Consider the following 18,459-nt stretch of genomic DNA (forward strand, 5'->3'; position numbering starts at 1 on the left):
CTTGTGTAGCTCCGCCACTGGTTGACGCCCGAGTGGCTCCAGTCATTGATCAAACTGTTGAGAAGAAACGATACATCCAAAATCCCACATTGGAGATGCTACGGTGATCTCACGCATCCGACACAAGTGTATGTTGATGATAAATCTGGGCAGTAACTACGTGCAAGGTGACTGTTTTTTGGTTTTTGGGTCAGTTGACTGACCATAATTTTTGCTCAGTCGATTTGCAGAAGTGGATGTGTGTGTTCTTCGTTAATTACCATCAAGCTGGACCATGGGCTGCCCCCGTCAAGTACTATTGCAAAGTCAGATTTTCTTCTTCTCGTGTACGTTGGTACAGACTGCTCTAGTATACACTAGTAGAAAAAAACCAATTTGTTCCGGTTTCAGAGGGCCTTCAGGATCAGTTTGGTTCACGTCCTGGATGTTTGATGCCTGGCCTGGGACCTCCCTGAGAGCTGCCTGGCAGCTGTTTGGTTGGGTACCTGGTGACGAGAGAGCCAGCCTGGCCACAAAATCTGACAACGCAATTAGCCTGGCCTCAAAACGAGGTAAGTTGGTTAGCCTCAACCAGGCAAGTGAATTCGGACGCCTGGGCTTGCCTGGAGGAGCAGCCTGGGCTTATTAATTATAGGGCTCAAGGACCGAAGCATAGGAAAGGAATCAAATCGCTGTTTCAAAGATCAGATTGACTTTTAAGCGCTCGGCAGGCCAGGTCGTGAACCAAACAGGGTTTCGATATACTTGCCTTACCAGGTAATATTTTCCAGTTTCTCAGGCGCGTGCCAGGCAGCAAAATTTACCAGGCATGGTGTTGAGGACACCAACCAAACTAACCCTTAGTCCCGGTTCTGGACCGGGACTAAAGGATCGGTACTAAAGGCCTCCTCTTTAGTCCCGGTTCTGTTACGAACCGGGATTAAAGGCCCTTCACGTGACCGCTGTTTGGAGCTTCACCTTTAGTCCTGGTTGGAAATTTCATGAATTTTTTTCTAATTTTTTTCCTGATTTTCAAATTTCTGAATTATTTTAACCTCTAATATCTAATCACCCATCACTGCTTAATTTAACCTCTAATCTCTAATCATCCCTCATCATTTCAAATGATTTACCTTGCCGGCCGGTCACCCATCCTCTCACTACTCCAGCCTGAGCACGCTTAACTTCTGGGTTTTATTCCGCCTCGTTTCCAAGTCTGCACTTGTTGTTTTCCTGACAATAGTAAGATGTCAATTCTATTAACCCCCAGGAGTTTAGTTTAAGCATGAAGTCACACGTTTCACTGTTTGAGTTTGAAACTATTAATCTAAAAAACAGTAATTATTTAGTAACACTAATATTTCTTGAATAAGTAGTTTGACCATTATTTGACCACAATTTGACCATATTTGACCAAAATTCAAAAAACTGAAATAATTATTTAGTAACACTAAATTCTTGAATAATTATTTAGTAACACTAATACATTTCTTGAATAAGTAGCTTGACCATAGTTTGACCAGAATTAACAAAATTCAAAAAAACTGAAATTTGAGCATAACTTTTTTTCCTTTTAGAATTTGAGGATTCTAAAAATTTACAAGCAGGTCTACGGCCGAATTAAAATAAGACTTTGGTGGTAAGCAGTATGATGATCACCGCCCACAACATTTTGTGTTCTACTCATGCATATCATCTACGCATAGACCTGACTCGGATGCCACTGTTGGGAAACGTAGCATGCAATTTCAAAAAATTCCTACGCTCACGCAAGATCTATCTAGGAGATGCATAGCAACAAGAGGGGGAGAGTGTGTCTACGTACCCTCATAGACCGAAAGCGAAAGCGTTTAACGATGCGGTTGATGTAGTCGAACTTGTTCTAGCTCCGACCGATCAAGCACCGAACGTACGTCACCCCCCGAGATCTGCACACGTTCAGCGCAATGACGTCCCTCACCTTCTTTATCCAGCAAGGTGTCGAGGAAGTAGATGAGTTCCGTCAACATGACGGTGTGTTGACGGTGAATGTGAAGTGATCCACGTAGGGCTTCGCCTAAGCACCGCGAGAATATGATCGGAGGTGTAAACTGTGGAGGGGGGCGCTGCACAACGCTAACAATTGATGTTGCGTGCTTGTGAGGCGCCCCCTCCCCACATATATATAGATGGGAGGGGAGGAGAGGCAGCCAGGGGCGCCCCTAGGGTTGACCGCTGCCTCCTAGGGGCCCTGCCTTGCCCTGCGCCCCCTTTCCATGTATGCATAAAGGGGAAGGAAAGGGGGGGGGGGGGGGTGAGGGAAGGAAGTGGGAATCCTAGTCCACACTTTCCGTGCCCTTCCCCCTTTCCTTCTCCTCCTCCTCCTAAAGCCTTATAGGGTGCACCAGCCCCTTGTGGGCTGGTGTGTTCCTTCACAAGGCCCATATGTCCCTAGGATTGCCGGGGGTATCCAAAACACCTTCCGATGACCCGATAAGTACCCGATACCCTCTGAAACACTTCCGGTGTCCGAATACCATCGTCCCATATATCAATCTTTACCTCTTGACCATTTCGAGACTCATCGTCATGTCCGTGCATCCAGGACTCCGAACAACATTCGGTCACCAAATCACATAACTCATATAATACTAAATCATCATCGAACGTTAAGCGTGCGGACCCTACGAGTTCTATTCCCCCTCGTTCCCATGTCTGCACTTGTTGTTTTCCTGACAATAGTAAGATGTCAATCCTATTAACCATCAGGAGTTTAGCTTGAGCATGAAGTCACACGTTTCACTGTTTGAGTTTGAAACTATTAATCTAAAAAAACAATAATTATTTAGTAACACTAATATTTCTTGAATAAGTAGTTTGACCATTGTTTGACCACAGTTTGACCACAGTTTGACCAAAATTCAAAAAAACTGAAATAATTATTTAGTAACACTAATATTCTTGAATAATTATTTAGTAACACTAATACTTCTTGAATAAGTAGTTTGACTAGAATTAACCAAAATTCAAAAAAACTGAAATTTGAGCATAACTTTTTTTCCTTTTAGAATTTGAGGATTCTAAAAATTTGCAAACAGGCCTACGGCCGAATCAAAATAAGACGTTGGTGGTAAGCAGTATGATGATCACCGCCCACAACACTTTGTGTTCTACTCGTGCATATCATCTATGCATAGACCTGGCTCGGATGCCACTGTTGGGAAATGTAGCATGCAATTTCAAAAAATTCCTACACTCACGCAAGATCTATCTAGGAGATGCATAGCAACAAGAGGGGGAGAGTGTGTCTACGTACCCTCATAGACCGAAAGCGGAAGCGTTTGACAACGCGGTTGATGTAGTCAAACTTCTTTTAACTCCGACTGATCAAGCACTGAACGTACGACACCTCCGAGATCTGCACACGTTCAGCGCGATGACGTCCCTCGCCTTCTTGACCCAGCAAGGTGTCGATGAAGTAGATGAGTTCCGTCAACATGACGGCGTGATGACGGGGAATGTGAAGTGATCGGCGTAGGGCTTCGCCTAAGCATCACGAGAATATGACCGTAGGTGTAAACTGTGGAGGGGGGCGCCGCATAATGCTAAAAGTTGATGTTGCGTGCTTGTGAGGTGCCCCCTCCCCACATATATATAGGTGGGAGGGGAGGAGAGGCAGCCAGGGGCGCCCTAGGGTTGGCCGCCGCACCCTAGGGGCCCTGCCTTGCCCTGTGCCCCCTTTCCATGTATGCCTAAAGGGGGAGGAAAGAGGGGCGGGGGTGAGGGAAGGAAGTGGGAATCCTAATCCGCACTTTCCTTGCCCTTCCCCCTTTCCTTCTCCGCCTCCTATAGCCTTATAGAGTGCACCAGCCCCTTGTGGGCTGGTGTGTTCCTTCAGAAGGCCCATATGGCCCATAGGATTGCCGGGGGTACCTGAAACACCTTCTGATGACCCGATACCCTTCGGAACACTTCCGGTGTCCGAATACCATCGTCCTATATATCAATCTTTACCTCTTGACCATTTCGAGACTCCTCGTCATGTCTGTGCATCCGGGACTCCGAACAACATTTGGTCACCAAATCACATAACTCATATAATACTAAATCATCATCGAACGTTCAGTGTGCGGACCCTACGGGTTCTATTCCCCCTCATTTCCAAGTCTGCACTTGTTGTTTCCTGACAATAGTAAGATGTCAATCCTATTAACCCTCAGGAGTTTAGCTTGAGCATGAAGTCACACGTTTCACTGTTTGAGTTTGAAACTATTAATCTAAAAAACAATAATTATTTAGTAACACTAATATTTGTTGAATAACTAGTTTGACCAGAGTTTGACCAAAATTCAAAAAACTGAAATAATTATTTAGTAACACTAATATTCTTGAATAATTATTTAGTAACCCCAATACTTCTTTAATAAGTAGTTTGACCATAGTTTGACCAGAATTAACCAAAATTCGAAAAAACTGAAATTTGAGCATAACTTTTTTCCTTTTAGAATTTGAGGATTCTAAAAATTTGCAAACATGCCTACAGCCGAATCAAAATAAGATGTTGGTGTTAAGCAGTATGATGATCACCGCCCACAACACTTTGTGCTCTACTCGTGCATATCATCTATGCATAGATCTGACTCGGATGCCACTATTGGGAAACGTAGCATGCAATTTCAAAAATTTCCTACGCTCACGCAAGATCTATCTAGGAGATGCATAGCAACAAAAGGGGAAGAGTGTGTCTACGTACCCTCATAGACCGAAAGCAGAAGCGTTTGACAACACGGTTGATGTAGTCGAACTTCTTCTAGCTCCGACCGATCAAGCACCGAACGTACGACATCTCCGAGATCTGTACACATTCAGCGCAGTGACGTCCCTCACCTTATTGATCCAGCAAGGTGTTGATGAATTAGATGAGTTCCGTCAACATGACGGTGTGGTGACGGTGAATGTGAAGTGATCCGCGTAGGGCTTCGCCTAAGCACCGCGAGAATATGACCGGAGGTGTAAACTATGGAGGGGCGCGCCGCTCACGGCTAACAATTGATGGTGCGTGCTTGTGAGGCGCCCCCTCCCCACATATATATATAGGTGGGAGGGGAGGAGAGGCAGCCAGGGGCGCCCTAGGTTTGGCCGCCGCCCCCTAGGGGCCCTGCCTTGCCTTGCGCCCCCTTTTCATGTATGCATGAAGGGGAAGGAAAGAGGGGGGAGGGGGTGAGGGAAGGAAGTGGCAATTCTAATCCACACTTTCCTTGCCCTTCCCCCCTTTCCTATTCCTCCTCCTATAGCCTTATTGGGTGCACCAGCCCCTTTGTGGGCTGGTGTGTTACATCACAAGTCCCATATGGCCCATAGGATTGCTGGGGGTACCCGAAACACCTTACGATGACCTGATAAGTACCCGATACCCTCCGGAACACTTTCGGTGTCCGAATACCATCGCCTTATATATCAGTCTTTACCTCTTGACCATTTCGAGACTCCTCGTCATGTCCGTGCATCCGGGACTCCGAACAACATTCGGTCACCAAATCACATAACTCATATAATACTAAATCATCATCAAACGTTCAGCGTGCGGACCCTACAGGTTCTATTCCCCCTCGTTTCTAAGTCTGCACTTGTTGTTTCCTGACAATAGTAAGATGTCAATCCTATTAACCCTCAGGAGTTTAGCTTGAGCATGAAGTCACACGTTTCACTGTTTGAGTTTGAAACTATTAATCTAAAAAACAATAATTATTTAGTAACACTAATATTTCTTGAATAAGTAGTTTGACCATTGTTTGACCAAAATTCAAAAAAGCTGAAATAATTATTTAGTAACACTAATATTCTTGAATAATTATATAGTAACACTAATACTTCTTGAATAAGTAGTTTGACCAGAATTAACCAAAATTCAAAAAAACTGAAATTTGAGCATAACTTTTTTCCTTTTAGAATCTGAGGATTCTAAAAATTTGCAAACAAGCCTATGGCTATCAAAATCGGATGCGGATTTTCGTGCTGAACATTTTGATATATTATACATTTTTCCGACATCGTATGCAAAAGTTATAGCAGTTTTACTTTTTCATAACACTTTTTTGCAAAACATGTCCAAATTTATGTTTTTTAATTTTCCTAATTAGTAGATGTAGTAATATAACTACATCTCGAAGGAATTTATTATTTGAAGTTTTTATCATTTTCTTTTGTTTTTTTCAAAACTAAAATGGCGATACATGGGGGGGGGGGTAGAGTTTGAGAAACGACCCCCTTGAGTCCCGGTTTGAGATAGGAACCGGGACTAAAGGACATCGCACCATTTAGTCCTGGTTCGTGTTTCAAACCGGGACTAAAGGTCTAGTCTTTAGTCTCGGTTTGATATACGAACCGGGACTAAAGGGCATCACACCCTTTAGTCCTAGTTCGTGTCTAAAAATCGGGACTAATGGTCTCATTTGAACCGGGACTAATGCCTTTAGCCGCTCGAATCGGGACTAATGCTAACATTAGTCTCGGTTCGTAATGTAACCGAGACTAATGTGTATATTGAGCTGTGACCAAAGCCCTGTTTTCTACCAGTGATAGTATTAAAGCGTTTATAGGTGACCGAAGAATAGCACTCTCACACATATTTGCATGCAAGGGTAAGTGATTATATGTGCAGTCTCTCACACATGTATATTTATGTTTATATACATGCATACAATACATACACATATACACATGTATATATTATTTTGAAGGGAGAGGGGGGGGGGGGGTTCTTGAACCCATATTTGATATTTCTAACTCATGTATGTGTAGTAATCATCACACTAGACAACTTAACATTAGATTTTTTGATAAATTACACAGGCCATACTGAATATTCTTACAGAAGCCACACAACTTTGGACCCGGATTGAGGATTGCATAAACATTCTTCATCTTTAAGCGGCTGTTGACAAAAAAAGAAGTCTCATCCAAAAATTGAACTGTTAAATTAAAAATCTAATACCAGTGTCGGTTTCACCTTAAAGAGTAAAAGGTAAAAAATAACAGTAAAAATAAAAAATAAATCTTTCTAAAAAATGAATTAGTGCAATTGGTATTAACCTTAAAGAACAAAGAAAATAAAAAGTAAAATAATAATAATGAAAAAACATGCACACAAATCGCGCTATTCTAAAATATGCAAGAATATGCATATAATAAAGGAATTTTCACAAAGAAATTCCTAGGAAGGAATACCTTTTTTAGAGGAATGCCCTGGGGCACACTTTATTAAAATCAAATGGCGGTTGCATAAAAAATAACTTCTGTGAAAATAAATTATTAGCATTGGTATTATCCTTAACGAAGAAACAAAAAAAAACTGAAACAAATTCAAAATAATGAAGTTTTCTACGAAAGAGTGAATTAGTGGCTTTGGTATTACCCTTCAATAAGAAAGAAAATGAAATAAATACTAAAATGAACTCAAAGTGGTGAAATTTTCAAAGAAAGAATGAATTGGTGACATTGGTATTACCATTTAAGAAGAAAAAACAAAAAAACTAATCTAAATCAAACAATTACAAACTTTACACATGATATACATAAAAATTGCGCATTATAAAAATATGAAAGAATAAGCATATGAAAGTGAAACTTTTGCAAAAAATATAGTTTCCTTTGTACAGTTGAATTAGTGACATTCGTATTCCCTTTAAAGAAGAAAGAAATTGAAATGCAACTAATACAAATCCAAATAATGAAGTTTTCTAAAAATAATAATGAATAAGTGTCATTGATATTACCCTTAAAGAAGAAATAAAAAGCAAAATTAATTAAAATTACAAAGTTTTCTAAGAAAGAATGAATTAGTGGGTTTGGTATTACCCTCCAAAAAAAGTTGAAATAAATAATAAAGCAAAATCAAAATAACACAATCTTCTAAGAAAGAATGAATTAAGGGAATTTGCATTACCATATAGGAAGAAAGAAATGAAAGAAAAAATTGCACAAGCTATAAATAAAAATCTTATTTTTAAAAATAGGCAAGAATAAGAATAAAAATGTAAAATTATCGCCAATAAGAACTTTCCTAAGTACGAATGAATTAGTGGCATTGTATTACCCTTGAAGAAGAATGAAAATAAAATAAAACCAAATACAAAGTCAAAATATTTTTCTTAAAGTAATAAATAAGTGTAATTGGTATTACCTTTAAAGAAGAATAAAAAAATAAAATAAGTCAAAATATTTATTTTTTCTAAGAAAGAATGAACTAGTGGTTTTTATATTACCCTTCAAGAAGAAAGAAAATGAAATAAATACTAAAACAAAACCAAAATAATGAAGTTTTCTAAGGAATAATGAATTAGTGGGCACTGATATTACCATTTAAGAAGAATGAAAATTGAGAAACAAATCTAAAACAAACAATGAAATTTTTTGCACATGATATATACAAAAGTTTTGGTTTAAAAATATATGCAAGAATGAACATATAAAAGTGGATTTTTTTACAAAAAGAAGTTTCATTAGTACGAATGAATTAGTGGTACTAGTACTACCGTCAAGGGAATTGAAGTTTTCTAGTAAAGAATGAGTTAGTTGGTATTAACCTTTGTGAAGAAACAAAATGAATTTTTTTTGCATACGGGTTTGCACTCAAATTGCACTTTTTGTAATATGAAACAATAGGCATATAATAATGCAATTTTGACACATATTGTATAGTTATTATGTGTATAAATTTGCACTCATCAAACATCCTAAAATAGCTGCAAAAGAAAAAAAATGAAAACCAACTAATAAAGAAAAAACAAAAGAAAAAACGCATAATAAAAGAAAACAGAGAAATAAAGGGAGGAAAAGGAAGGGTGGGTCGCACATGTAATGGGTTCAGCCCATTAAGGAATGGACTGACCCAAATATATGGCCAGTCAAGAAAAAACAGCCCAAAGCAGTACATAGACCATCCTAGAAAAATAAAATATGATCACGAATCTGAAGTAGAATTCAACGGTCCAAAAAGTGACAGACCTAAAAGTAATTTTCAGGTGACTTGCGTATAGCTAAAGTGTAAACCTGTGTGTTATCTTACCATCTCTACCCTTCGCCGCACCTTCATAACGGTAACTAGCCATCACTATCTCTGTCAAACATGACTCGACCATCCCTTTGTCGAAAATAAAATAACATGGCCACCCAAACGAAAAATAAGTTGGAAATGTAAAAAAAAAGACGGAACGTGACAGTCAAATATGGTACTTGTGTACAAATCAGACTTGCAAGAGCAAAACATATTTTTTCTGTATTGATCCCAAATTATGATGTCATTCTTTCTTTTTCTCGGGGAAAGGAAGAATTTATTAATAATGGACAGAAGTACATACATTACACAATAAATAATACTCCTTCCGTTCCCAAATACTTGTTGTGGTTTTAGTTCTATTTACAAGCCACACTTTGCTTTGTAGAAATACGCAATTAATTCTATGCTGAAGCTCCAAAATCCTGATAGTATCTTCTTTTGTTCCTGCGGCTTTGCTCTTGTTGTCTCATCAGATGGGCTTGTCCCCTGTCCTGCCCTGTTACAAGTACGCACGCTTCTGTGCTATGGGAACAATGGGGAGAGGAAGATGGCCCTTTTTCTGCAAGCACGTCACTGTCTCGTACAAGCTCTCTTTCAACGGAGTGAACTCCAATCCCAGGTCCCTGAGCCTTTGGTTCGAGAACTTGTACGGCTTCGCCATGGGTTTGACGTCCTCTTCGCACCTGTCATGCCAACGAAATCCATGGTGAGCAAACAAGCAAGCAATGCCCAGTATCGAATTAAACATGTTCAAATTATTGTATTACGTACTTGGCGGTTATGTTGTACCGAGGAAAGAGGTCGCCGAGGAGCTGAAGGAAGTGCGTGCGGCGCAGCACGGTCCCGATGCAGAGGTACCGGCCACGGGCATCGGGGTGCTCGTAGACGAGGACGTGCGCGCGGGCGACGTCGCGAACGTCGGTGTAGGCGGCAACGGCGTTCGGGTAGGTGAGCTTTGCGCCGGTGAGGTAATGGGCCACGTGGCTGCTACTGAAGTTGAGCGACTGCTGCAGCATGGGGCCCATGGTCATGGACGGCACCACCACGGCCAGCTCCCGCCCCGTCTTGGCCGCCTCCTCCGTCGCCGTGATCTCCGCCATCATCTTGGCGCAGCAGTACAGGTTCTGCAATGCACACGAAAATCGGTGAGTTCAGTTGACAGGCGAGAAAGATCGGGTGCGATGGAGGAGAGGATTCTTACCCCTGTGTTTTTGAAGTAGTCATAGTCGCTCCAGAGTTCGTCAAGTTGCACGACAGAGAGTGCCATCGCTGCCTACTGAAGGGGCACTGCAAGGCAAGCTGTAGAAATCCATTCACATGCCGGAGATGTCGCCAGTTTGGGCATAGGGCGAGGGGCTGCACCAACTCTCCATCCCCCTCCCCCCGGTCCCCTTCTGCTGCCCCTCCTTCCACCATAGTGAGGTCCCCTGCTGCGTCCAGAGAAGTCGTGTTCCCTGCATCGACTCTTCCGACCTGAAGGAAATATGCCCTAGAGGCAATAATAAAGTTATTATTTATTTCCTTATATCATGATAAATGTTTATTATTCATGTTACAATTATATTAACCGGAAACATAATAGATGTGTGAATACATAGACAAACATAGTGTCACTAGTATGCCTCTACTTGACTAGCTCATTGATCAAAGATGGTTATGTTTCCTAACCATAGACATGAGTTATCATTTGATTAACGGGATCGCATCATTAGGAGAATGATGTGATTGACTTGACCCATTTCATTAGCTTAGCACTTGATCGTTTAGTTTGTTGCTCTTGCTTTCTTCAAGACTTATACATGTTCCTATGACTATGAGATTATGCAACTCCCGTTTACCGGAGAAACACTTTGTGTGCTACCAAACGTCACAACGTAACTGGGTGATTATAAAGGTGCTCTACAGGTGTCTCCAAAGGTACTTGTTGGGTTGGCGTATTTCGAGATTAGGATTTGTCACTCCGATTGTCGGAGAGGTATCTCTGGGCCCTCTCGGTAATGCACATCACATAAGCCTTGGAAGCATTGCAACTAATAAGTTAGTTGCGGGATGATGTATTACGGAACGAGTAAAGAGACTTGCCGGTAATGAGATTGAACTAGGTATTGAGATACCGACGATCAAATCTCGGGCAAGTAACATACCGATGACAAAGGGAACAACGTATGTTGTTATGCGGTCTGACCGATAAAAGATCTTCGTAGAATATGTAGGAGCCAATATGAGCATCCAGGTTCCGCTATTGGTTATTGACCGGAGACGTGTCTCGGTCATGTCTACATTGTTCTCGAACCCGTAGAGTCCGCACGCTGAACGTTACGATGACAATTTCTTTATGAGTTTATATATGTTGATGTACCGAAGGTTGTTCGGAGTCCCGGATGTGATCACGGACATAACGAGGAGTCTCGAAATAGTCGAGACATAAAGATTGATATATTGAACGACTATATTCGGACACAGGAATGGTTCCGGGAGTTATCGGATATAAAACGAAGTACCGGGGGTTACCGGAACCCCCCCGGGGGTTAATGGGCCTCATGGGCCCAAAGTGGAGCAGCGGAGGGGCGGCCAGGGCAGGCTGCGCGCCCCCTCCCCCTCTAGTCCGAATTGGACAAGGAGGGAGGGGCGGCGCCCCTCTTTCCTTTCTCTCCTCTCTCCCTTCCTTTCCCCTCTCCTAGTTGGACAAGGAAAGGAGGGAGTCCTACTCCCGGTAGGAGTAGGACTCCTCCCTGGCACGCCTCCTCCTGGCCGGCCACCCCTCCCCCTTGCTCCTTTATATACGGGGGTAGGGGGCACCTCTAGACACAACAATTGATCCTTGAGATCTATTAGCCATGTGCGGTGCCCTCCTCCATCATAATCCTTGATAATATTGTAGCGGTGCTTAGGCGAAGCCCTGCGACGGTAGAACATCAAGATCGTCACCACGCCGTCGTGCTGACGGAACTCTTCCCCGACATTCTGCTGGATCGGAGTCCGGGGATCGTCATCGAGCTGAACGTGTGCTAGAACTCGGAGGTGCCGTAGTTTCGGTGCTTGATCGGTCGGGCCGTGAAGACGTACGACTACATCAACCGTGTTCTGCTAACGCTTCCGCTTCCGGTCTACGAGGGTACGTAGACAACACTCTCCCCTCTCGTTGCTATGCATCACCATGATCTTGCGTGTGCGTAGGAATATTTTTTGAAATTACTACGTTCCCCAACAGTGGCATCCGAGCCTAGGTTTTATGCGTTGATGCTGTGCACGAGTAGAACACAAGTGAGTTGTGGGCGACATAAGTCATATCGCTTACCAGCATGTCATACTTTGGTTCGGCGGTATTGTTGGATGAAGTGGCCCGGACCGACATTACGCGTACGCTTACGCGAGACTGGTTCTACCGACGTGCTTTGTACACAGGTGGCTGGCGGGTGTCAGTTTCTCCAACTTTAGTTGAACCAAGTGTGGCTACGCCCGGTCCTTGCGAAGGTTAAAACATCACCAACTGGACAAACTATCATTGTGGTTTTGATGCGTAGGTAAGAACGGTTCTTGCTAAGCCCGTAGCAGCCACGTAAAACTTGCAACAAAAAAGTAGAGGACGTTTAACTTGTTTTTGCAGGGCATGTTGTGATGTGATATGGTCAAGACATGATGCTAAATTTTATTTTATGAGATGATCATGTTTTGTAACCGAGTTATCGGCAACTAGCAGGAGCCATATGGTTGTTGCTTTATTGTATGTAATGCAATTCAGCTGTAATGCTTTACTTTATCACTAAGCGGTAGCGATAGTCGTGGAAGCATAAGATTGGCGAGACGACAACGATGCTACGATGGTGATCAAGGTGTCGCGCCGGTGACGATGGTGATCATGACGGTGCTTCGAAGATGGAAATCACAAGCACAAGATGATGATGGTCATATCATATCACTTATATTGATTGCATGTGATGTTTATCTTTTATGCATCTTATCTTGCTTTGATTGACGGTTAGCATTATAAGATGATCCCTCACTAAATTATCAAAGTATAAGTGTTCTCCCTAAGTATGCACCGTTGCGAAAGTTCTTCGTGCTGAGACACCACGTGATGATCGGGTGTGATAGGCTCTACGTTCAAATACAACGGGTGCAAAACAGTTGCACACGCGGAATACTCAGGTTTAACTTGACGAGCCTAGCATATAACAGATATGGCCTCGGAACACGGAGACCGAAAGGTCGAGCGTGAATCATATAGTAGATATGATCAACATATTGATGTTCACAATCGATACTACTCCATCTCACGTGATGATCGGACATGGTTTAGTTGATTTGGATCACGTGATCACTTAGAGGATTAGAGGGATATCTTTCTAAGTGGGAGTTCTTAGTTGATTTGGATCACATGATCACTTAGTATCTTGCTTATCTATGTTTGATTGTAGATAGATGGCTCGTGCTGTTGTTCCGTTGAATTTTAATGCATTCCTTGAGAAAGCAAAGTTGAAAGATGATGGTAGCCATTACACAGACTGGGTTCGTAACTTGAGGATTATCATCAATGCTGCACAGAAGAATTACGACCTGGAAGCACCGCTGGGTGCCAGGCCTGCTGTAGGAGCAACACTAGATGTTATGAACGTCTGGCAGAGCAAAGCTGATGACTACTCGATAGTTCAGTGTGCCATGCTTTACGGCTTAGAACCGGGTCTTCAACGACGTTTTGAACGTCATGGAGCATATGAGATGTTCCAGGAGTTGAAGTTAATATTTCAAGCAAATGCCCGGATTGAGAGATATGAAGTCTCTAATAAGTTCTATAACTGCAAGATGGAGGAGAATAGTTCTGTCAGTGAACATATACTCAAAATGTCTGGGTATCATAATCACTTGACTCAACTGGGGGTTAATCTTCCTATTGATAGTGTCATTGACAGAGTTCTTCAATCACTGCCACCAAGCTACAAAAGTTTCGTGATGAACTATAATATGCAAGGGATGAATAGGACTATTCCTGAGCTCTTCGCAATGCTAAAAGCCGCGGAGGTAGAAATCAAGAAGGAGCATCAAGTGTTGATGGTCAATATGACCACCAGTTTCAAGAAAAAGGGCAAAGGGAAGAAGAAAGGGAACTTCAAGAAGAACAACAAACAAGTTGCTGCTCAGGAGAAGAAACCCAAGTCTGGACCTAAGCCTGAGACTGAGTGCTTCTACTGCAAGCAGACTGGTCACTGGAAGCGGAACTGCCCCAAGTATTTGGCGGATAAGAAGGATGGCAAAGTGAACAAAGGTATATGTGATATACATGTTATTGATGTGTACCTTACTAATGCTTGTAGTAGCACCTGGGTATTTGATACTGGTTCTGTTGCTAAGATTTGCAAATCGAAACAGGGGCTACGGATTAAGCGAAGATTGGCTAAGGACGAGGTGACGATGCGCGTGGGAAATGGTTCCAAAGTCGATGTGATCGCGATCGGCACGCTACCTCTACATCTACCTTCGGGATTAGTATTAGACCTAAATAGTTGTTATTTGGTGCCAGCGTTGAGCATGAACATTATATCTAGATCTTGTTTGATGTGAGACGGTTATTCATTTAAATCAGAGAATAATGGTTGTTCTATTTATATGAGTAATATCTTTTATGGTCATGCACCCTTGAAGAATGGTCTATTTTTGATGAATCTCAATAGTAGTGATACACATATTCATAATGTTGAAATCAAGAGATGTAGAGTTGATAATGATAGTGCAACTTATTTGTGGCACTGCCGTTTAGGACATATCGGTGTAAAGCGCATGAAGAAACTCCATATTGATGGACTTTTGGAACCACTTGATTATGAATCACTTGGTACTTGCGAACCGTGCCTCATGGGTAAGATGACTAAAACGCCGTTCTCCGGTACTATGGAGAGAGCAACGGATTTGTTGGAAATCATACATACAGATGTATGTGGTCCAATGAAAGTTGAGGCTCGTGGCGGATATTATTATTTTCTCACCTTCACAGATGATTTAAGCAGATATGGGTATATCTACTTAATGAAACATAAGTATAAAATATTTGAAAAGTTCAAAGAATTTCAGAGTGAAGTTGAAAATCATTGTAACAAGAAAATAAAGTTTCTATGATCTGATCGTGGAGGAAAATATTTGAGTTACGAGTTTGGTCTACATTTGAAACAATGCGGAATAGTTTCGCAACTCACGCCACCCGGAACACCACAGCGTAATGGTGTGTCCGAACGTCGTAATCGTACTTTATTAGATATGGTGCGATCTATGATGTCTCTTACTGATTTACCGTTATCGTTTTGGGGTTATGCTTTAGAGACGGCTGCATTCACGTTAAATAGGACACCATCAAAATCCGTTGAGACGACGCCTTATGAACTATGGTTTGGGAAGAAACCAAAGTTGTCGCTTCTGAAAGTTTGGGCTGCGATGCTTATGTGAAAAAGTTTCAACCTAATAAGCTCGAACCCAAATCGGAGAAATGTGTCTTCATAGGATACCCAAAGGAGACTGTTGGGTACACCTTCTATCACAGATCCGAAGGCAAGACTTTTGTTGCTAAATTCGGAGTTTTTCTAAAGGAGTTTCTCTCGAAAGAAGTGCGTAGGAGAAAAGTAGAACTTGATGAGGTAACTATACCTACTCCCTTATTGGAAAGTAGTACATCACAGAAACCGGTTTCTGTGACACCTACACCAATTAGTGAGGAAGCTAATGATAATGATCATGAAACTTCAGATCAAGTTACTACCGAACCTCGTAGATCAACCAAAGTAAGATCCGCACCAGAGTGGTACGGTAATCCTGTTCTAGAAGTCATGCTACTAGATCATGATGAACCTACGAACTATGAAGAAGCGATGGTGAGCCCAGATTCCGCAAAATGGCTAGAAGCCATGAAATCTGAGATGGGATCCATGTATGAGAACAAAGTGTGGACTTTGGTTGACTTGCCCGTTGATCGGCAAGCAATTGAGAATAAATGAATCTTCAAGAAGAAGACTGACGCTGACGGTAATGTTACTGTCTATAAAGCTCGACTTGTTGCAAAAGGTTTTCGACAAGTTCAAGGGATTGACTACGATGAGACCTTCTTACTCGTAGCGATGCTTAAGTCTGTCCGAATCATGTTAGCAATTGCCGCATTTTATGATTATGAAATTTGGCAAATGGATGTCAAAACTGCATTCCTGAATGGATTTCTGGAAGAAGAGTTGTATATGATGCAACCAGAAGGTTTTGTCGATCCAAAGGGAGCTAACAAACTGTGCAAGCTCCAGCGATCCATTTATGGACTGGTGCAAGCCTCTCGGAGTTGGAATAAACGCTTTGATAGTGTGATCAAAGCATTTGGTTTTGTACAGACTTTTGGAGAAGCCTGTATTTACAAGAAAGTGAGTGGGAGCTCTGTAGCATTTCTGATATTATATGTGGATGACATATTATTGATTGGAAATGATATATAATTTCTGGATAACATAAAGGGATACTTGAATAAGAGTTTTTCAATGAAAGACCTCGGTGAAGCTGCTTACATATTGGGCATTAAGATCTATAGAGATAGATCAAGACGCTTAATTGGACTTTCACAAAGCACATACCTTGACAAGGTTTTGAAAAAGTTCAAAATGGATCAAGCAAAGAAAGGCTTGCCTGTGTTACAAGGTGTGAAGTTGAGTAAGACTCAATGTCCGACCACCGCAGAAGATAGAGAGAAAATAAAATTTGTTCCCTATGCTTCAGCCATAGGCTCTATCATGTATGCAATGTTGTGTACTAGACCTGATGTGTGCCTTGCTATAAGTCTAGCAGGGAGGTACCAAAGTAATCCAGGAGTGGATCACTGGACAGCGGTCAAGAACATCCTGAAATACCTGAAAAGGACTAAGGATATGTTTCTCGTATATGGAGGTGACAAAGAGCTCATTGTAAATGGTTACGTTGATGCAAGCTTTGACATTGATCTGGACGATTCTAAATCGCAAACCGGATAAGTGTTTTTACTGAACGGTGGAGCTATCAGTTGGTGCAGTTCTAAACAAAGCGTCGTGGCAGGATCTACCTGTGAAGCAGAGTACATAGATGCTTCGGAAGCAGCAAATGAAGGAGTCTGGATGAAGGAATTCATATCCGATCTAGGTGTCATACCTAGTGCATCGGGTCCAATGAAAATCTTTTGTGACAATACTGGTGCAATTGCCTTGGCAAAGGAATCCAGATTTCACAAGAGAACCAAGCACATCAAGAGACGCTTCAATTTCATTTGGGATTTAGTCCAAGTGGGAGACATAGAAATTTGCAAGATACATACGGATCTGAATGTTGCAGACCCGCTGACTAAGCCTCTTCCACGAGCAAAACATGATCAGCACCAAGGCTCCATGGGTGTTAGAATCATTACTGTGTAATCTAGATTATTGATTCTAGTGCAAGTGGGAGACTGAAGGAAATATGCCCTAGATGCAATAATAAAGTTATTATTTATTTCCTTATATCATGATAAATGTTTATTATTCATGCTAGAATTGTATTAACCGGAAACATAATACATGTGTGAATACATAGACAAACAGAGTGTCACTAGTATGCCTCTACTTGACTAGCTCGTTGATCAAAGATGGTTATGTTTCCTAACCATAGACATTAGTTGTCATTTGATTAACGGGATCACATCATTAGGAGAATGATGTGATTGAGTTGACCCATTCCGTTAGCATAGCACTTGATCGTTCAGTTTGTTGCTATTGCTTTCTTCATGACTTATACATGTTCCTATGACTATGAGATTATGCAACTCCCGTTTACCGGAGGAACACTTTGTGTGCTACCAAACGTCACAACGTAACTGGGTGATTATAAAGGTGCTCTATAGGTGTCTCCGAAGGTACTTGTTGGGTTGGCGTATTTCGAGATTAGGAGTTGTCACTCCGATTGTCGGAGAGTTATCTCTGGGCCCAGTCGGTAATGCACATCACTATAAGCCTTGCAAGCATTGCAACTAATGAGTTAGTTGCAGGATGATGTATTACGGAACGAGTAAAGAGACTTGCCGGTAACGAGATTGAACTAGGTATTGAGATACTGACGATCAAATCTCGGGCAAGTAACATACCGATGACAAAGGGAACAACGTATGTTGTTATGCGGTCTGACCGATAAAGATCTTCATAGAATATGTAGGAGCCAATATGAGCATCCAGGTTCCGCTATTGGTTATTGACCGGAGACGTGTCTCGGTCATGTCTACATTGTTTTCGAACCTGTAGGGTCCGCACGCTTAACGTTACGATGATAGTTTCATTATGAGTTTATATATTTTGATGTACCGAAGGTTGTTCAGAGTCCTGGATGTGATCACAGACATAACGAGGAGTCTTGAAATAGTCGAGACATAAAGATTGATATATTGGACGACTATATTCGGACACAGGAATTGTTTCGGGAGTTAT

At 41.8% G+C, this 18,459-nt stretch overlaps 1 protein-coding gene across 1 annotated transcript in view; it reads right to left on the reverse strand.

Moving 5' to 3' along the window:
* Positions 1-9,515: 9,515 nt before the first annotated feature.
* LOC119314776 (cinnamoyl-CoA reductase 1-like) overlaps positions 9,516-18,459 on the reverse strand; it is a 16,974-nt gene continuing 8,030 nt past the window's right edge. Inside the window, exons 4-6 of the mRNA XM_037589459.1 lie at positions 10,218-10,254; positions 9,788-10,140; positions 9,516-9,699 (exon numbers count right to left, since the gene is read on the reverse strand). Coding sequence (XP_037445356.1) covers positions 9,516-9,699; positions 9,788-10,140; positions 10,218-10,254 — 574 coding nt within the window. The remainder of the gene's footprint in view (positions 9,700-9,787; positions 10,141-10,217; positions 10,255-18,459) is intronic.

Source organism: Triticum dicoccoides, chromosome 6A (assembly GCF_002162155.2).
Source record: "Triticum dicoccoides isolate Atlit2015 ecotype Zavitan chromosome 6A, WEW_v2.0, whole genome shotgun sequence".
Classification (NCBI taxonomy): domain Eukaryota; kingdom Viridiplantae; phylum Streptophyta; class Magnoliopsida; order Poales; family Poaceae; genus Triticum; species Triticum dicoccoides.